Raw genomic sequence first — 23,061 nt, forward strand, 5'->3', positions numbered from 1 at the left:
ATGCGTCTAATTCTTTGACACAATTCATATTTAGAAAGATTCAATAAAAATTGCATGACATAATTTGGAGATATTATATTCCTTTGTTAATACCATATACATAATCGTCACGTATATAAGCACGTATTCGTATAAATTCATATATATTCCATAAATCTTCAATTATAAAATAAATCTAATTAAAACACGATCGTTAATATTCATTGTTGAAAGAATAAACTGTACGTCCATCGAATATTGCACGCGACTACGATAATTAAAGTGACTAAAATGGACAAAATATAGGTCAAAGAACGTATATTATAGGAAAACAATTTTTGTATCCCATTACGGCGTACCTATATACAAGCTTCGAGATAGTTTAACAAAATCAATTAAAACTTTTATTTCCAGGCAATCTCTCGGAAAGGTATGCTTTTTTCCGTATATTTTGTTAAGGAAATTTCTCGGTTGTTTTCTCGTCCTATATTATCAGTTTCGCAGTTATGTATCACGAAAACACGAACGTTGTGAAAAAACATGCGTCGTGTTAATATCATTCCCTCGCCGTTTTTGAATAACGGATGGAGCAAACGCGGCAATCTGATGAAACGGATGGGACGCGTGCGCCAGCCGAAAGATGAATACGCAATGTCTCTTGACATTTCACTCCAACTGTATTCGCGTTGGGGAATATAGTAAAAACAATGTTAACTGTAAATTTTTACTCTGTTTTGGCATTAAGTATTGTATACGTGTATTTTAGACAAAAAGAGAATATTTCGTCGCGCTAGAGAATAATATTTCAAAATACATTTTTCGCGTGTATAGTTAACAGAGAGGATCTTTTCTTCAAAAATTTCATAGATCAATATTTTCCTTTCCGTTAATATTTTCAATATTAAATATCCCGCGATGTCTGTCTTTAAGAAAGAAAATTGACTCTAAAAGAGAAATAAGAGAAAGATTAAACGAAGAGTAAAACTGTATTATTTACAATATTTAACGTATCTAAAAGCTTTTCCTCTTTTCCAAGTAATCTACAATTCAGAAATTATTAATTACACTCGTCCACGCGTATTATTGTCAAGGAAAAGAAACATAGCTATTATATTTTAAGAATCTGTCGTAGAAATTTGATGTAATGCAATAGCGGAAAATCTTACATTAGCGCAATCGGATTACAATGTATATTTTATTTCGTATTCACATATATGTATATTTGTAATTTCATTTATTTTAAAATACGAATATAGTACGTGTTCGAGTCGCGCGTGATAATTTTTCGCAAATTATATTTAGCGTTTCTCACTCCGGCTTAAACTACTTGACAGAATTATATACGTGCGTGAATTAAAGTGAATTTTCAAGCCGCGAACATTGCCTCGCGCGATCAAATTTGCGACAGAAATTAGATTTCTCGGGACGATAAAAAATATGATGTCTGACACTCGCCCCCCCCCCACCCCACCCCTCTCACCCCCTCCATCCCGGATAAGAGAACGGAAACGTCGGAGAGCCCTGGTGTCGGATAAAGTCTTCGTATGGTACGACCGGTATATGTGCTAGATCGAATTTTCTAGAGGAAAAAATTGGGCTCACATTTGCGGCCGTCCTATCTTATTTTCCAGCCCTTTAGGCAAGTCACGCTCTGAAAACTGTTATCTGTTTTCTCATCTCGCGGCAATAAAGACGGATGGCACGATGTCGCGATACCAGCCACCATTTATACGATGTCGATAAAAATAAAATTATACCGATGCTTTTTGCACTCTTATTATAGATATATCAAAGGATAAATGTGCTGATATATCTATTAGTCTCATATTTGAACGTCGATATAATTTGCATCTTTCGCGTTTTATCTGCTCTGCTGCAATGTCATAATACAAAACATAAAAATAAATTATCTAATTAATATTCAATATCTTTATCAATATCAAAATATAATACTATTCGCACACATAGTAACCGAGCCATATTAAATTACATCTTACTTATATCGGTCAAAGATAATTAATTTTTCTTTGTGGAAAATTATTAGAGAGAATTCAGTTTCTGCAATAAAGCTTCATAAAATCAATTTAAAACTTTAATTTATCACTTCCGCTGCAATTTATTATATAATTATGATATGTAATCCTAAATATAATCCTATTATCGTGAGAATATATTCTTCCACCAGAAATAACAATGTCAGAAGGTGAATGTGTATATGTAACAAGACAAATAAAATCATAAGAGAAATCTCTTACGATATAAATCAAATACATAAATCCACTGAAGATGTTATCCTGTCCCGCGATATATATATATATATGCAGTAACGCAACACAAAAAAAGAGAGATAATATAAGAAATCGTATAACACACGCGAGAGAGAGAGACGGAGAAGGTCTCGCAAAGAAATTCGACGAAAAACTCCCGCTGTTAGAAACCGTCCTTGGCGCGATGGAAAAACCGACATTACGGCAACTCGTAGCTCCGCAGTCTCACCTGATAGAGGACCGTCGACGCTCATACGACGCTCGAAGGGCGTCGCGACGGTAAATCTCGTACCGAGAAGTCCTTGTCTCCGGGAAAGCCGCGACCGATTTCGTGCCGCGGTGACAAAACTTTCGCCAGCGCAGGGTACCCCGCCGGCGGCACGTTTTGCCGCATTTATCTAGATGTATCTTCCAGTTCGGCGCGAGCTAGAAATATGGGAGTGCGAATTGAGTTTGGTGTATGGGTGCCTATATACGTGTCGCGTCTGCCATCCCCTCGTAACACTCTCGTAGCCCGCGCACATTTAACCGCCCCCTTTCCTCCCTCCCTCTTCCCCTCTCACCAATCCTTCACAGTTCGGTGATAACACTTACGCAATTCCTGCTGTCGCGATGCGCAATCCCGTGCGTCAATCAGCGGCTCCGAAACGTGTTAATTTCAGCGAGTATCTACCGCCGTATACATCCGCAAGTCGTAAATCCAATCCCTTCTGCCCTTCGCGTGTTCGCCCATCGTGTTGTAAAAGTCATCGATTAATTATAAAAATCAGGTTTGGCGAGATATATAAGAATTTCATATCCGCATTGATTTAATGTCGCCTTCAACACATGTGCGTTTCAATCAATTATTAAAAAAAGGTTTAATCGATACTAATTATTATACACTGTAGGACAGTTAATATTATAATAGTGATGTATTTAAATGTACACGCAAAAAAATAGTCGATGATAAAAATTCGTAATCTGCGAATTCGACGACAATACAATTCTACATCCCTCGAGAATTTATGTGTGATGTACGGAAATGTAGTCACACAAATCTATATTAGGGAGCGACATTACGGCAACTTTTCGCGATAAAAGTCAAGGGTGGAAAATCAGCGGATTCGCGCGACATGCCACGTAGAAAGAAAGGGAAGAAAAATCGATATTCCACGGTTTATTTGAATTCCGCGGTCTACCGTACGCCTCAACCTAGAATCAGAATTTGCAAACACGATCAGAATGCGTACGAGCAAAAATGCCGATGCGAAAATTAGAAAAGGCGGTATCGAAAACAACTATTTATTGTTGGACGAGACAGATGGAAGAAACGAAACTCAATCATTTAACTATTTCGGCAATAAAAATCGTATATGTGATCTCGTTACAAATATTAATATATTGTTTTATCTTTATACATCTTCAGCATGATTAATAGTGAAATAGTCTTATAAATTTATCGCGAAAAAGAAACATGCTCAAAAGAGAGAAGGCGAAAGTATCGATCAGTCCGAGACGCTCAAATATCTACGCTCTATTGAATGAATCAACATTCGTTTCCACGCTTCTGCTCGAGCAAATACATGCTTCGAGTGTACACTTACGCATAAACGCGAAGCGAAATCACTGCGTTTCAGTCCAAATCTGCATAGATAATGTCGTCAGCTGGCGAATATTATGTCTGCCAACTGCTACGCTAATGTGGCATACATCCATACGATTGTCACATCTCGATTAGAATTTTATCTTTCAATGATAAAGGACGAAGAAATTTTAAAAATCTTTAATAACGTACATGTGTATAATTGAAACTGTTAAAGCAATTATAGAAATGTAGGAATTTCAAGTTTGTGTTTCGAGATTATCGAATATTTTATTAAAAATTCTCATAAAATTATATATTATATTACATGTTGGGTTGAACGGAAAGTTCGTGCCGTTTTTTCGGTCTTCATTTGTTAACAAAAAACGGCCCAAACTTTTCGTTCAACTCAATACATACACATTCAAAATTCGTAAGTTATATATTATATTTATGTTAATAAAGAACTTGGTTTTTTTTTAATGCAGAGAGATAAATAATTATTAATGAAACAAACCTAAAGGAAAACTTTTACAATTGAAAAGATTGAAATTAAGAGAATATTACGTAAATATAATATATGTATAGTATATTAATGATACAACTCGCTCTCTTGTCTCTTTCTTTTCGTTATCCAAGTTCCTACATTAGTTTGAAGGACTTGGATTATCGATTTGCAGAAATCTATCCTAATAGAAATGCATAATGTATAGCTGCACGAACTAGACGGTTTATCCTAACGAGGAAAAAAAAAAAAGTATCAAAATGACGTCAGTCCGTCTGCATCCCGGTTACCGCAGCGACATCAATCAACGAATGAAATTGCATTTGCATCTCCCTACCGTAATCTTGCTTCAGACAAATTTATGGCTTAAGACAACTTATCGGATGAAGCAATTTGCAATTATGTCGCGGCGTGAGCGAACATAGTCAAACCGAAGAGTGTCGTGTCAATTCTTTAATAATAATAATAATAATAATAATAATAATAATAATTTTAAAAAAAAACCAGCAACGGTTTCAATTTTCAGATATACCCTGTTAATATATTAACTGTTTTAACGATATTTAATATTAAACCGACATGAAAAGAAATATCAAATTGACAATGTAAAGAGTTAGTGATGCAATATCTGTTAATTTGTGAAAAACATGATTTGTGACACTTAGTTGATATGACGTGTAACGTATTTTCATGACGTGGTGGAAAAAAAAAAAGATGCGTGATAAATAAATCCCGAGTTTATATTGCGTGGGACGGTTCATACGCTTTTGTTAACTGCAGATAGTGTACTGCGAAAGCGAAAAATAAAAAATGAATTTAGCCATCGTTATCGGAAGCGAATACTTGCGTTTTTATCGATTCAACTGTATGCGAATATCCGAAATGTGTCAGTACAAGCTTAGAGAGTATCTCTGCGCGTTGCGGCAATCTATATAATTCCATACGTTATCTATCACGTAAATACAAGATATTTTTTGATGAAATGTATTCGTCAAAGGATATTTCATTCATATTTCATAACGCAGATAGTGCTGCTTTCATTATGCGATTTTCTACTAAAAGTAAATACTAAAAGTTGATACCAACAATATAAAATTAACCGATATCCAATACAAATTACCGTAATATTTTTACAAACTCCGAACAAGATTTAAAGCATTTGGTGAATTGCAAAGTTTCTATTAAAGAAGAGAATTTTCATCGTGTTTCCATGCGCTCTCTCCCTACATAATTTAATCCATCGAAGGAATTCGATGAAGTTTGTCTCGTAGTCAAATATACGTATTTATACATTTAATCATTCGCGCGCAAACGCAAATAAGAAACGTACCTAACCGAGGGAACATGGTTCGTACACGTGTATCTCGGTTATATATATATATATATATATATATATATATATATATATATATATATATACACTGAGTAAATATCAATAATTTTGGAGAACCGTAGCGCAGTTAATGTACCATTAAAGACGCTCGCGAGGCGCATCTACGTGCGTCTGCACACCAAAGAAGGCGCTCGCGCGCGCTGTAATTCAAGACATTGCAGAACCTGGCCTGCGTAATACCGTGCGCAAAATTCGCGAAGGATAGAGCGGCAAAACTTCGCGATCCGTTTATAATCCCCTGCCGAGAGAAGAAGAGCATTCGCTTATAACAGCTGATCAATAAACCCTGTTCTCTCGTCCGTCGAGTTCGCGGCCGAATTTAAAGCCGAATCTGTATGCACGCGGATTATATCGAGACATGTATGTTACTAAAATTTAAAAAGATATCTATAATTCGTGTCCGCATGGCATTTTGAGATATATATATATCAATGCTAAAGTTCCCAAAAAGCATGTGTCATTATCTCGTATTAATTTATTATGATGAGTAGCGATTGTTATATTTGACCACATTATAAACACGTTTAAATATCAGCAATATATCGTATATGTATACAAGGATATTTAATATTGTTATAGCCCAAAATACATACACGATAAATAAATTCCATATATATCATAAAGAATAGCTAAACTTAATGGCTTAACGTATTTGCTAGTGCTTTCTGTAAATTTTTTAATTAAACTGAATTTGTGTTTGTAGTTGTATTCATCGAGCATAATCCGTTATCCATTTAATATCATATATAATTAGTATTGTCAGCAAATATCTATAATTTTCTCCTAAATACGCGATGAAATATGACAAGTATACGGAAGCAGCGTTTAACAATCTTGCATGCCGTATCCTTCTATTCGTGCACGTATTCTATTTTCGTTTATAAAACATGAATTGCTCGGCCGATCAGTTTAAGAGATATGAGAAAAATTTGTGCATCAAGCTGAGATTATATTGGCCGTGGCCGTGAAAGGAAGGGTTCGATTTCACAAAAAGGTAATGGCGTATAGGAAATCTTTTCGACGCTCGCGTGGAAATTGACCCGATCAAACGACCGAAGCCAATCTCGTTCTTTTTCAAGATGGCCTCGTACAGCCCGATACATCGAACTGGTCATTTCTATTTCGATGGATAAAAGCGCGAATATCGCTATGAATTTCTTCCTACTTGGCTCGCTCGTCACGCGATGAGAAAACCGGCATGCCGCCAGATATATCTTTTAGCAACGTTTTTAAGATTTTAAGACACCGATATCGACGTAACGATTATTTGTTCGTCGCTTTCGCCACGTCATGCTACATAGTGAAAACGTTGAAAAAGTATTCGATCCTAAGTAATTACAAGCATAATGTACTCAAGTCGAGTGGATGACGATAGATGTGTTTTCTGTCGTTTAAACGCCGGCGATAATTAACGTACCTAACTAAAGAGTAGCCGTTCGAGAGGTTTGTTCATGTTTCAGATCAACATCATTTGGCACTAATTTTAATTAAGTTTCTTTTTCAACCATGTCGGTTTTCTTTCCACAATCATTAAAAGCTTATTCAGCTTTCGCTGATTCTACGTTTCTTATAACGACGGAAATAAAAAAAGGCATAAAATCAATTAAATCTCATCTAGTTTTAATGAATGCTTATGACAACAGCTTATGGCAACTCTAATATAAATAATAACTTAGAACAAACTATCTTTCTGCCAACTTATTTAATCTAAATTATTGACGCAAAAAGCTCTTAAACGATTCAATGATACAAAGATTACATTGTTGCTAAGATTGTAAAAATAACTTAGCGTCGAATTTCGTTCACAATCTACAATGGATTATGCAAATCGATCTCTCGCCGCGTTAAATCGTGAGATTACCCGCTAGGGGTATTTTAATCGTGATAATCGCTCGCTGCCCCTAATTACTTTCTATCACTATCTTCTGCGGAGATAGACTTCAATTTTTTTACTATTCAACGTGGAGAAATCATTAGGACGTTTTCACACCATCGGCTGAATATCGGCATTTTCCTCCGTAATTACGCGCCTGGTATATTAAATAGTATTCCCGGCTATTTCTCTCAAACGGCCTTCGCAAACTGCATTGATCGATCGTTTCTAGTGCCTGATTACACGGTACACAACGTGGACGTAAACGCGACAAGGATATCAAATGCGTTCGAATGGAGTATAAAATTTTTATAGAAAATTTCTGATTGAACATTCGTTTTACGATATTAATGTGCTTTTACTAAGCTCGATTTAATATTTTATCCTCGTTCGTTTACTCTCCAGTAATATTTTAAGAGATAATTTGTCGGCAATTCTTTTTTCGCTTTACATATTTTCTTAAAATATGAACATTTTCATTCGCGCAAAATATATACATGTCCACGAGTGTAAATCAAGTTTTAAATGAACATCAGAATCAGAGAAGGAATTTATTCGAAATCTTAAAGAGTTTACGCAACACTCGTCGTAAATGAACAAATGTTATTCCGAGGTATCTCTCGCGATATTTCAAGAAAAATGTTGTTTCTCTTGAAAATGCATTTAGCCTTCTCATATTTCCAACCATGTTATTTAACGACGGTTGGAGAAATAGTTTCGCGTTTCCTATCATACGACCGTGTAACAACAGATTCCACGATTCTCTGCAGCATATAGCTTTTGTGGTTTTCGAGCGACGTGTGAAATACTGCCACAGTTTGTGGTTACGAATCTTTATTGCGAGAATAGAATATTTTGACACAGTCAAAATAATGTTTCATATAAAAAAAAAATTTGTAAAAGAGCTTCGCTATTAAAAAATTGAATGCGTTGAATTCTACGTAATTAATGCGTTAATTGTACATATTTAATGCATTGCTTTTCAGGCTTTATTACTTAATTCGCGTTATTTCTATCTAATTCTTTCATATGAGATATCACACATGAAAAAGATAAAAAATTATTTCTAATTTATATTTCTATTATATGTTTTGTTATATCTTATATTAAAAGAGAGAGAGAGAAAGAAAATGGATTAATTGGTATTAATTTCGACAGTAATTATATTATTTTCAATTGTAATCGAATAAACCTGATATGGAAATTGATACGCAATCGAGATAATTATTCTTCACACTAAAACTATATATAAGAAGCAAAATCGGTTCTCCAATTATTATTGTTAATGATAATAAACTTAGATAAATTAGCGTTGAATGCAGTTCAAAATAAAATCACATATAGTCGAGTAAATAATTGCTCTGCGTAGGAAGTACCTTTTAATGCTCTTTACGCTACGTAGTTCTAAGAATAATTCTTAGAATTAATTCACAGGAGACTGAATCCAACAGAGATGAAAGCTTTTTCCGCACGTCATATGACAATGTCGCAACAATAATGTGCACTGAGCACAACTCGAGGCGGCTTGCAAATATAACTGATGTATACAATAATCAAATATATTATATAAAATATAGTAAATAAATAAATATATATATATATATATAATTATTTATTATATATATTATTTAATTCATTAGTACTTCGGGAAATTTCAAAATCTTGATAAAATAATATTTTCTGACTTTTTATGGCTAATTCTTTTATTGCGGTCGTAGAAATTTTATTCACATATTAATCTGTGCATTTCAATTTTTGTATAGAACTCTCTCTCTCTTTCTCTCACTCTGTTCGTCGGAGTAAAAAACATTATTAATAATTAAATAAGTAAATGCGCACGCGCACGTGAGACAGAGAGACAGAGAAAGAGAAAGAGAGAATATACACGGGTTAACCCGTAGTGTACGAGCGATATTTATAAGCCGCGACGAAAAAGAGAATCGCACGTTCTAAGTAGAGAAAACAAAACGTACGCGTAGGCATGCCAATGGGCCGCATGTTTTCCATATAATTACGGCGCCGCGTTTTAGCGCAGGATTGCACGCTACACCTGCATGCGTATATTCGTCCCACGATACGAGAGAGAAACGTGACTACATGATCGCGCGCGATGGGCTTTGCGTCGTATTTCGTTTCTTCGCCAAGGTTCACGAACTAATTGCGACCCTGGTCGCCGCACTCTCCTGTGGCGTGCGTTAATGACGGCGCGTTGAATGTCATTCCCGTTCCCGATGTATGTATCGCGAACACAGTCGATAGCTACGCCGAAAAAAATTAATTTTCCGATTCAATATTCGAGCGAATAAAAAGGGGGAAGGCACTCTTTTAGATTGATAAAAAAATAATCATATCGATCGATAGTAGTTATAAGAATTGAGATTGTGGACGAAACAGAAAAGATTGTCCCCAAAATGTTTTTTAAAAGGAATAAGATCAGTATTCCTTTAACTTTCTTCAGAGAGTACTCTCAAATGATAAAAAAAATTAACAAAATACACAAAGAATCGTGTGTATGTGTGGATCTAGTACATGTTTATATTATTAATGTAAGGGAGCGCACGTATTTCGCCGATACAACTTCTGCTCAAACTGAAGCGAGGGGTTGATTGTAGAGTATTTATCTGTGTACATATTGTCCTATTATTCGTATCGATACTCCGAGGAATTCTCGAAATTAGTCCATGTAACGGAAGTCGATCTTTCCAGGTTAATTTCCAGGTCATCGGAAACGTTTGACAAACATGCATCGTTTCACAGAAACTGTTTCTTTCTACTTTTCGCTTAGATTCATTATTGATCTATTTTTAAATTTACGTATTTTCAAAAATTTTCGAATATCGATAAAAATGTACATTAAAAATGAATATCTTTACCAAAATAATAATTAATTTAATCATATAACATTCTCGGTCCGAAAATATCTTCTCCTTGTCATTGTTTTCTGTCTCTAACATCTCTCAAAATTTGAGACGAGAATGCTTTGAAGAAATAATTGTTGCATTTAGTTGATATTATATGTCAAATGCAATTAACTGTTTAATCATTGCAGATATTTTTCAGATTAATTAAAATAGTTTAATCACAAATATAATTATTGTTCTTATAATTTTTATCACAAAATCATAGATAAAAAATATTGTTAATAATAAATTACAATAAATAAGTTTAATGATAATATCGTAGAGCAATATTAATTTTACTCGATTGAAAAATAGCATAAGATATCCAACATAGAGGATTACCATATCGTTCCTTGAAGCATTTCGTTTCTATCAAGAATTGCTCATCAATTCGGCAAAAAATCGTTTCTCCCCGTGACGCGCGATGCGAACCGTAATCGATATCTAATCTCATCATTCTCGTTACCAATCACGCGAGATGAAATTCCCAATTCCGCATTCGCGGAAATCGCGATCGCACCGAAATCGATCATCGACGAGCAAAGAGTTATAGAGATATAATATATTTGTATTTTAAAAATTCAAAATTTATATGTATATTACTATATAACTATATCTGCATTTTATTTTAATTTAATTGAAATTAAGAAAAATGTGATATAAAAACAAATGATATCTATGTTATATACAATAAATTTTTTAATTCCTATTTTTTTTATTTAAAAATATATCGAGAAATTATTATTTTTTTAAATTTTTTACTAAAATATAATTTCGAGGAAAGAGAAAGATATATAATTTTTTTCTTGTCATTGGATAATTATCATTAGATTTTATATTTAACTGACACTGAATATTGCAATTTCAGTACATATTATAATTCTTCTCGTGCTTTTAACTTTTTATAATATTCGTGGAAAATCTTATCTAATGGCTTACATAATTTTTTAGAACGCGAAAAACTTTCCGCGATAAGCTATCTATGAATGGAATTTCCCCCGAGTCTAACTAAATGACTTAAGCGAGATGCTAGAGAGGAAGAATGCAACCGAACAAGCATCGATCATATTAGAAGAAGCTCGTAAGAGAGAATTCATTTTCCCCGATCAATATCTCGATCAACATTTCAGCGAAGAATTGCTTTTCCGGCACGATTGTACAGCGCCGTATCAAACTAGAGATGGTTTTTTACATACTGAGTATAGGAAAATTATCACGATATCAGACATGAGATGTTTCATGACAAATTTGTAAACATATCATAGAATATATCATATATATATATCGATTCGAATTCTAAATATAAACGTGATATATGTTACGTGATCGAAATATTCGCCCTGAGGTAAATCTATAATGAGAGCTAATGAAGTTGACCTAACTCTGATTCCCTGCAGAAAAATCCTTGGATATGTATAACATAATGCAATGATATCCACTAATAAAATAATTCAATTATATCTTCGACAAAAATTCATTTTCTTCAGCACGATACAATTTAATCTAAATATGATTTATGCACATTAAAGCTATTAAAATCGAAGAAAGATCGAAACTCTTTTATACTGTATTCATCCTTAACATTTTACTCGTATGATTGTATAGATCTGAATAAAAGATGGCGTGTCTGATTGTAAATGTCAGAAAATGAAATGCAGTTTACAAAATCCGCATGCAATTTCTTGGCAAAGAAATATTATATATTAATTAATGAGAATATTTTAAGACGAATTTATATAAAGGATCTGTCAGAAAAGAAACGTGTTACTATTAATCTTATCAATTTAAATTTTATAAGAAAGAAGATATTTATGTATAGTGTAAATGTAAAATTATTTTAGGATAATTAAATGAGAGACGAATAAGAAACTATAATGAAATAAAGCTAAATTTATCGAACATATTCAAATTTCAGAAAGTATACGTTGTTTAATTTTTTGATTAAAATTATATAACGTAATTTTAGAGCTATATTAAAAATTTAAATTTTAATCATTAATTATTTTTATACAGATAAAACAGCCAATTCTTGCTGCTGATTAAAATCCGAACTACCCCATTCATTTCACGCAAGATTACAAATAATTTTCACGGTAGCAGCCATTTCATATACTTCTCCATTCAAATATTTTGCATTATCATCGGCAGTATATTGTAAAAATCGAAAAGCCGACCTACATGTTTTTTCATATTTTATATTTAAGGTACGCTCTCGTATATCTAAGAGACGGAATAATCGACAATGCGCTATTTATACTTTAGAATCTTTCCGGTGTATATATCAGGTGCCAAATTATCGCCGACGAAGAAAGCTTATGGGATTGGAGGAGTATCCCTATGGTATCGGTCCATTATACGTTCCATCCATCGTAATATCGATTGATTCGAAAGAATTCATAAAACAAGAGTCATTACTAGCACAACCACGTCGTGTCTCTATAATTTGTCCTTTAAATAGACTCGCGTGAGGTCGCATTAGCGGCTATAGACATCCATTTATCCATTATTTAGCCATTACAAATAGCCTTTACATAACTTTCGCTCTAGATTAAAAATGTATCGCGATCCCGTCAATGAGCGGAGCAAACGTATCTATATAAAAATTGTCTACGGTCATAAAGACGCATAAAAAATATTCGCAATATGTTCTCTATCGCGTCGTGTTCGCAAATGTACACGGTATGCGACGGAATCGGATACGACGGAATCCGTAAAACACGAAACTAACGGCGCCGTCAAACAAACTGCACTTATTTTTACATTCGATGCAGCGCGCGCGCGGGGCTACATTTACATATCCATATCCGAACCGTGTCGGACACGGCAAAGAAATCGAAATACTCGACGCTGTTCCTGAAGAATTTACGAGAGCCGGATGATATTCGACATCTCGAGCGGTCGTCAACGGATATCGCGCCATCGCCACCTCGTCCGGACGCGTATATAACTCGCAGGCCATAATCTTCTCGAATTCCCGATCGCATTCCGGCCAGGCATCAGCGACAGCATGCGCACCGGACTGTTATCGGCTCCGATTGGCGGAGAGCGGAGGAGGGAATCCGTAAAACCTGAGAGCGGTCGTTACCGAGATAAGCGCGGGCGCTTCCACTCTTGAACGGTCTGAACCGCGCGTGGTCACGCCGCCGTAATCCTTTTAGGCCGACCACGTAGCCCTTAGGTTCTTAAAACATTTTACAGTACAGTACAGAGAGAGAGAGAAAGGAGAAGGGGGAGGGGTCTTAACGGCTTACTACTCCGAGCGGCAATCTGTAAAGTGCTCTACGAGCGCCCCCGGAACGGGGCGCCTCTCTTAACCCATTAACCGGACCGCTCGTTACCCCGATCGAGTGAAGACTGATCGATCGAAATGGGCCGGTCAGTGCCACGAAGAGAGAGAGAGGACGATTCCGGTAATGAGCGCATCTTTTATGCGCAAATGTGTTTGAGTCCGATAATCCCCGATTCGTACCTAAACGCGCTCCATTCGAAATATTTCGTATTTAGATTCGACGCAGAACGAAATTAGAGGCAATATCTGACGTAGATGTTTCATCGCGATGCTTTCAGAATACTGGTAACGAGAAACCTTGATATAATGCTGCAAATATGGCTATTTAGGAACAAGACATCAATATTGTAAAAAACGACAAAGATAATAAATTCGAAAAAAAGAAAAAGAAATTATCTTAGCTTTTGTGTATATCGTCAAGGATAATAAATTTGAAAAAATTTTAACTTGTTATTCGAATTTTTATGAAAGAATTCGCAAGAGTTATATAAGACACAAATATAAAACATTTAATGTCGTTATTATTAAAGACTTTTTAGAATTAAAACTGAATAAGTTTAAACAGGCAAAATGTCAGAAAAGAAAGTATCTCATGAAATTTTTCGAATCTTTAATACGTACGCGCTGAACACTTTCGTGGCTTGTGTTGTGAAATTCATTACAATTTCGTTAACTCATTAAAATTTGATAAAATTTGATTAAATTGTTGATGTAGTAAATTTATTTAACGATTTATATGTATACGGCACGATTCTGCCTTTTAAATCTCCCGGTTTTAATTATTCTCACATTAGAGGTTGTCTAGTACCATGACCGAGTAATTATCCGCGAAAATTATGTTCAAGTTACGTAATGATTTAATCAAAAGGTTCGGTCTCGACCAAGGGATGCAACCACGATACATTTGGGATCGAATGCGCATGGGAGAGCGGCGAGCCCGGTAATCCGACGAGACTTTCGGAAATTCTCACAGACATTACCGAACTCTCATACCGATCGCTCGTACGTGTATCCACGCTATGTTCCCTTACGCTTGTAAGGGAGCCGGGACTTGCATACGGTAAGCTCGCTTGAAGCTTGAATTTCCCACGGGCAAAGCAAGCTTACTGTCTTTTAAGAACAAGTTAGGCTTTTATCGTCGTACTTTGACCAATAACGTTACAACTATCGCTACGAGCAAGACTTTGATAATAATCTGAGAAGATACGAATATAATATTTCCAATAACAATTGAAGATTGACAAGCGAAAACATAATTAAAAATAAATGTCAAAATTCACGCTCTATTATCAAAAATAAGTTTAAATTTCGATCGCGCGCGTAGAAATATTTTCACAACACACGTTTGCAAATTTAATATCTTATTGATAACATAACGTTTATATATGAGGTTGCAATATTCAATTTTAGCATTATGACTATTGATCTTTGATAAAGTAGGACAAAATAGAGAGAGATTAATAGTGAATTCTTTATTTTCAATTGCAGCGAATGTCAATTTTATAATGCTTACACTTTTCAAATGTCTTTTATATCATTAATATTTTAACACCATCCATTTCTCAACTTTGCTTACCGCAAAAATATCCGATATTAATAATTTACTATATGCTAAATATAAAAATGAAATACGCGATGATTAATATAATTATTTTATGCAAATATTACTATCTAATTTATTTATATATATATATAATTAAAATATTAAATAAATTCCGTCCGCTAAAGATTTTATAGTTAAATACATCCGTTAAAAATATTCAAATAAATAAAAATTATAGCATTCTTGCGTAATATTTTTAATGAAATTTGTATATTGAAATGTTATGATTCGAAACACGATCGCTATATAATTGTGAATTTATGGAAACATACGATAAAGTTTGTGATGGCCAAACGTATTAACTTTTCGGAAGGGTAAAGTTTAAGCGAGAGGTGTTGCTCTTGGGAAAACTAGATCGAGAGACAGAGAGTTTAAATGTAATATTACATGCCCGATGAGACTACGTATCTTTTACGAATTGACAACTGGAATTATAAAGCAACGTCGTGTATGATATCATCAGACTGTTAGCCCGTACAGCTTTAATTCGCCGCTTGTTAGGCGATCACTATGAGACGTATTGAACTGCTACAGAGATTCGATCGATCGAGAGAGTCGACCAATGACAAATCCTTTAGAGACGTAGCCTCCGCGATGACCGACACCTGAACAAAACTACGCAAACATGGCGTGTATTGCACGTTCTGCAAACTATCTCAAAATCCACGAATCAGCACGTACTACACGCCGGTATCGTGCCATGCCGTTTACCACCGTGAACAAACTTCCTCGAGCACGCGTTAAATAGTTTATTATTTTTTTTTTTTTTTTACTATCCGATACGCGACGTCGCATTCCATCGAATGAGATCCGTTGCGCGAAGGAATATTAAAGTTTTACATGTAGATAAATGCATACAATAATTTGCTTCGTTATCCGCATTATATCGTTCGAACGGACAAACTCTATTTATTTTGTCAGATAGGAATTACGTGTACACTGCGTACAACTTGCATCGCGATTTTCATGCTCGACGCGACGCAGAGAGAGAGAGAGAGAGAGAGAGAGAGAGATTTATTTTTATAAAAATATAATTTATATATATTCATCTTGTGTTAGATTCATTTTGTTCGTTCATACTTTTTTTCGTATGCGATATATAAATTTATTCCATCTTTCAATGATAAGCGTCACTTTAAGTTTATAAATATAAGAATGATAAAGTTTCTTTTATATTTTTGCAACTTCCTACATTTTAAGATTATAAAACTCATATATTTAGCTAATATTAAATGGACTGTTTTTTAATAGAATTGGCATCTGACATAATTATTTTAATGCATAATATGACCCAATACTAAAATAGAATTATATCTCGCGTGTCTAGCTTCATTATTCTGAGAAAAATATTACTAGCCTTTGAATTTAAATATGAGTAGAATATCAAATTATGTGTAAACGCCTCCTAACACACATGCACGCATTATATTAAAAGTATTTCTATCTGTAAAGAAATAGTGGAAATGGTCAAAAACATCAGATAAATGAATAATATGAAAACACGAAAGAAACATTTACAAGCATAAAAATGAAAAGGCGAATAAGTGTTAAAAGAAATTAAATTAAATGCGTGAAAAAATGTGATTAAAACAAAGCGCGTATGACTGAGAGAATTATCAAAACACATTCATCTACCTTCGTTTCTTCTATCCAATCCAAGACTCTCTCTCTCTCTCTCTCTCTCTCTCTCTCTCTCTCTCTCTTTCTCTAACAAAAACAATCGTATTCCAAATTGCGTAGAACCAGCAAGATAGGTTTAATCTCACGTCAATCGAAATCCAAGATAAATCCTTAAAGCGATAAACGGCAATATTAACGAGGTGAAAAGGAATGCCTTCCCGTGCTCAGTCCTTAATAAGAATCTAAAAGTGTTTCGCTATCTTTCTCTCTCCGACCACGCACACCCCCATCTGAATCTAACGTAAGTTACCTCGAAACTCAATCACGCGACGCGCAGACGTGGCTAACGATTTCCCGGGCGCTTTGTAACGCGAGACACAAAGGTCTATATCGTACCAAAGTATTTATCTTGAAAGCGCCAGCACGCTTGACCGCCGCTAATATCCCGCTAATCCACTTTGCACAATCTTCCTTCGTACATAATTCCAGGTACTCCGCCCATAGATCATAAACACTTCCGTGCGGCTGTCTCATTCTCCGCACCTAACCGCGCCGTTTGCGGTCTCGTTCGGGGAGGGACCGTTTAAAATGTGCCATTATAATCGACCTTCGCGTTGCACGCTTCGAGGAGCGCGAAGGGATACATTCCACGAGCATCGCGTTAACATTTGCGCGCGCGAAGCTTTTGAGAAAACGTCACGAAAGAATTTAAATAATTTCATTCCATAATGGCGATATCGTGCAAATTCAATGACACGTGCATGCATGCCTGTGGATATAATGTGCGTAAGAAATTTATAATAACAATGTTTCACTTTGTCTCTCTCGCTCTCCTTCTCTTTTTCCCCCTTATTTCTTTCTTTCAATATATTTAAAAAGTTACATTCAATAATCTTTTTTTAAAAATAAAATAGAAAAACGGTGAAAAATTCTAGATTAAATTAAATAATAATAATTTTCATTATTGCCATTTTTTTTTTTTTTTTACGCTAAACAACGTAAATTTCGATTTTATCAATAATTGCATTTATACATATGTGTGTAAAAATAGTTTGTCTATACCTGAAATGTGCTACACACACATACACACACACATATGGAATAGATCAATAAAAAGTAAAAGTATTCTTATATTTTCGCGATTATTTTTTTAGTCGCCGTCATCACTCGTTGATACATTTTTCTTTCTATCTCCATGACACATTTTCTCTTTATCTTTTTATCCGGCAAAATATCCGCGTGTTTTTTTTTTCAGCCCATGCGCCTTCCCATCGACACGATGTAATCTACCAAATGTATAAAGTTCGCGGCATTGATGCGCTGTCGAAACTTTATGAAAATCCATTTTCTTGTGAGTTTGTAAGATCTTGTGAGAAGGGTATGGCTTTTAATTTGTAATTTTCGTTAAAATAATTTGTACATTTTACATCAAATCTTATCCTATTATAAAAATTAAATACTTTTTGAATTATTTTTTATCTACAATATTTAATATAAATTTTATAAAATCACGTGGTTGACTTTATAAAATAAAAAAAGCACAGATCATCATTTAAAGTAATTAAATAATATTGTCATTTATTGAAATTTATTTATTGATTTCTAAAATATTTCCCTCTTACATGATAGAAATCATAAAAGAATATTAATTGCCTTATTATATCATACAAATTAAATATCAATTATTTTACAAAAATTTATTCTGCCATGTCTGTTTCGCCGAATAACGACATTCCACGAGTATGGAAAGCATTTTGCACGAATAAGTAAATGAGCTTTGTTTTAAACGCGCTGGAAATATATCGCAAAAGCATGCATTACATTCATCGTATATATAATATACCGTCTGCCTTGAAATCGCGAATTCCAGAACCAGCACGAGTTTCCACATGCAGAAATATTAAACTTCTAAATCTGTACCGACGATAATAGTCGGTAATAATACCGTAGTTCGTTAATTGCGAGATATATATATATATATATATCGGCACCTTGGAAATTACTATTGTTAAAAATCGTACTCCGTCAATATAAACTACTCCAAATGTTACATAAAATATTTCTGCATGAAATGTTCCTACGAGAAACTTCTTAGGCAAAAAGCGACGAGCGTTAAAAGATTTTAAAAATTCCATTTTACAGCTATCACACGAAATTGAAAATTAGTTTACAAAAATCGACTTAAACTGGTACATGATCCATTTTATAAAAAATTTTAATTTTGAATTTTATAAAACTTTTTAATTTTATCGATCAGAAATTGTAGTGCGATACTCTAGAAATATTTTTATCTCTTTCTGTTCATTTTGCTCTTCAAGTGTATGAGGTAAACATATTATGGTAATCACTATCTTTGTTGTTATATAAGGCGCCCACATATTTGCTATCCTCTCTCAACACTTATCGTCGTCTACAAAGATTTGTGAGCAGTCGGCTTGTACTGATTCCACCAGCATTGTTTGCGAACATTGACCACGAGTCTTTTGGATTCTTTGCAGGTATACAACCAGAAAGGCGAGCAGAAATACCGTGAGATGGGCCGCGACAAGTCTTAAGCGACAAGGCCCGACAATGGGTCCGGAATCACTAGAGAGCTCCGAGGGTGGTCGCATATAATCGACAGGTAATAAAGTATACTCTCTCGAGGCATGTCACCGAATCGTTTTTTCTGTCTCTCTCGATAGGTGAGAAAAGGCGATCCTAGCGACAAGAGAAACAGAGATCGGGACAAGAGATCTCCGTATTGTATCTCGAAGATTACGTTTCGCTTCCTTCCCTCCCTGAGTGGTTTACTCGAAATAGGGTGGAAAATTTTGTACGAGGTAGAAAGATCCTCGTAAAGATATAGAAGACGCGGGGAAAATATTCAAGAATTACGGAACGCTCACGAATTCCTTCAAAAGCACAGGCGAAGACTTACTTCTTTTCCCGTGAAAAATAAAAACGAAGCGGAAAATAAAAATAGCACGCAAAGCACACTTTATACGATTTATCAAATATCTCGCTGATGAAGACATTGTTATATTTTTCGTAACAATATTTCGGATATGTCGAAAGTATGGGAATCTTTTGCGTAGTCTTTAATATTTTGCTCTGTTAAAAATTCATTATAATGTTTCATATTTATTTCGATATGATATAAAATAATTATGTATGTATGTATATCGATAATTAATAATATGTGCAATGCAATAATGCGCGAGGAAAACACACGTTTATCGAAAGTCAAAAAAATTGAAGTGAAAAAGTTGAAAACAAAACATTTGACAAGCTTCGAAGATAAATCCAAGTGAACCAACAATAGATGCATCGCATAGCTCGATAAATCCTTCGCTCTGAAACTCACGAACGCCAAAAATACGACTGAGTATATGGCCGTTGCTTTCCTTACTTTAGTTCCGCGCTCTCTCGAGTTCTTTCGAGACGCTGCTGAAGAAGCGCGGAAGCTCCTCGTTTGTATTGTACGCGGCACAGCTCGCGCTCGTAAGTTTCGACAAAGTTTTCGCTATATCAAACAAGACTGCCTCAAAATTCGTGGAAGAGTCGTCTTTTGTTGCGTGCGACGGATTTTATCCATTGATAGTAGGGCTTCGATATTTCTCGACACGCTCATTAAAAATACCATTGCATTGGAAACAGTTGACTTCCTGCTATTAAATATATCACATAACTTGCAAATATTAATATATTTACTAATTGTTAAATTATCATTAATATTCATACTATATTAAAATGATTACTATTTATTTAGCGCATATAATCAAAAGGTATTAGTTTGAATTATTTGAGCATGATTATTAATAATAACAGAGTTCGCGAACAACTTGGTGAAAATATTAAATCTTTTTTACTTTTAGTATGTTTTTATTTATAGATATAGAAACGAGGTGAAAACTCTTATTTGAAAGTTTTTTTTTTTTTTTTATGTTAGTTCATTTTCTTGTGCTCTTTATTAAATCTATATAAATAAATATGATTAATCAAGACATCAAAGATGTATGGATTTTTTGAAGCACCGATTTTTTTATTATCTTAGTAATTACCGAAAATTAAAATTTTTTAAATTCATTTTCGACGTGCTAATCTCGAAATATACAGTCGCGTCAATGACCGATGATGTCGCGTATAGATTCGATGATAGAGGACATGCAAATCTATGGATCTGACAGAATTAGACGCGCTAATGTAGCACTATGTATATATCCCGGCGCGCTCCAAAAAGCCTGGAAACCGACATTGGTCGGCGGCTCGCGTGCACCGACTGACCTCGTTCTCCTTCAACCCTCGGACCGGGAGAGGGAGAATCACGTGGCCACATGTCGAGAATTTTACCGTTTTTGGACCGTAGGGGACGGAGATAGTGCGCGAAACGAAAGGACACGATGACTTCCTAACCTTTGGGAACCGCATTCAAAAGTTCGGCCACTCAAAGGGAAATGAGAAAGATGCAGCGGCCATTGGCAGATTAAAGCGATGCTCGTGGCCTTTGATCTTCCATGCGAAATAGCATGCCGAGACGAATATAAAATGAGACCGAATCCCAGGAGAGGTCCAACCTCTTTTTCCTCGACTCCCAAACGATGGCGATCAAGACAAGGCAAGGAAAGAATTATAAAAATAAAGAGCGAGTTCGAGAAAATTAAAAGAGAAAAAGAAATGTCCCTTCGTCGTCACATTGACCAAGATATAATGCGAGAACGTCTCTCGAGCAATACAACAAGGATATCGATACTCACGAAAATGAAGTAAGATTTCTTCATGGTCCTTGCCGTCAATCTCGGCGGGGACATTCGTCGGTGATGGATTTTATTATTTCACTCGTTAACCGACTGTACGCAGCTCTCCGCGGTCACCACGGAGCTCTTGTCAAAGATCGTCAAATTTGCACCACGTGCGACTCTCACCCCCTGACGAAGGGCGCATCGAGGAATCGGTCGAGCGCCAATCGCAAGGCAGATTTAATGAATTCCTTTCTTGTGTCTTGATGTCACTTACAAATATGTATCTATGAACACTTCACCCTCCTTCCCACCGCGCTACACACATAACAAATATCGCGAGAGACACGCGTGTTGCGGTTTAACGACGAACGCGATAGAAGAAATCAGCCGACCCGACGTCGATTTCGAAGACGGAATCTCTAATCGAAGAAATTTGGATCGTGCGATCGCGATCGTCGAGAGATCGTCGAGAACGGTCCCACGGAAACCTCGAGTGATCGCGTTATCGTCGCTGCGGAAAGAGGGAAGGGGGAGAGGAAAGCGCCCGATCACACAGCAGGGTATCTACGACCACACGTGTGTGCGTATTGCTGGTATTACCGGACTGCGATGTCGTCGGGCCGAGATGCGCGACGCGAGTGTCGGCCTTAACGTTTCGAAAGCGCTTGACGTTGGCGCCCGTGTGGCGTGGTGCAAAGTGGGGGATGCGGAGGGGAGAGACTATCGTCCATCCCTCCCGTCCCCGTTCTCCCTCGCTTCACGTCCTCGTCCACCTACGCCACCCCCGTGCAGAACGCCGCACTCGACTCCCACGGTGCTACACCACATCCCACCGCGCTTACCCCCTTCTGCACCCATCGACCTCGCGACCACCTACTTCACGTCGGGGCGAGAGTGGAATAAAGTGCCGCCGGGAGGGATGGTAGAACCGAGCGACGACGCACGAAGGACGAGAGGGGAGGCATACGAAGGGGTAAAAGACGTAGATGTCGGTAGGAGGGAGAGCATAATCCGCAGTTGCAACGATCAAACAAGCGTCGAATTTATTTTCTCCTTTTTTTTTATCCGCCGCTTTGACTATCCTAATCTGTACTATTTTTTTCTCCTCGAAGAGAGAAATGGGAGAGTCGATAATTGTTTACGGTTTGCGGATATGAAGAATGCTTTCTGCAATGTGTGCTCTGCACATCGTGTTTTCCGCTCTGCGGAAATCGCGACAAGGGGCAATTCATTCGGCACGTAATTTGGTTTATGTGTCGTTACGTACCGTGGCCTACGAATCGTGTTTTATTCATGGTCTTGTATCTAACCAACTGCCGAAAGTACAATTGACAAGATTTGAGACTT

At 35.8% G+C, this 23,061-nt stretch overlaps 1 protein-coding gene across 2 annotated transcripts in view; it reads right to left on the reverse strand.

Annotated features, from left to right (window-relative positions):
* Nucleotides 1-22,338, reverse strand: part of Nolo (no long nerve cord) — a 177,484-nt gene extending 155,146 nt beyond the window's left edge. For both annotated transcript variants that reach the window (XM_070309012.1, XM_070309011.1), the window contains exon 1: nt 21,730-22,338. In XM_070309012.1, the coding sequence (XP_070165113.1) occupies nt 21,730-21,783 (54 nt within the window). In that variant the 5' untranslated portion in view covers nt 21,784-22,338. The remainder of the gene's footprint in view (nt 1-21,729) is intronic.
* Between the last annotated feature and the right edge of the window lie 723 nt (nt 22,339-23,061).

Source organism: Polyergus mexicanus, unplaced genomic scaffold (assembly GCF_030449975.1).
Source record: "Polyergus mexicanus isolate NDT 795.1 unplaced genomic scaffold, iyPolMexi1.0 SCAF_16, whole genome shotgun sequence".
Classification (NCBI taxonomy): domain Eukaryota; kingdom Metazoa; phylum Arthropoda; class Insecta; order Hymenoptera; family Formicidae; genus Polyergus; species Polyergus mexicanus.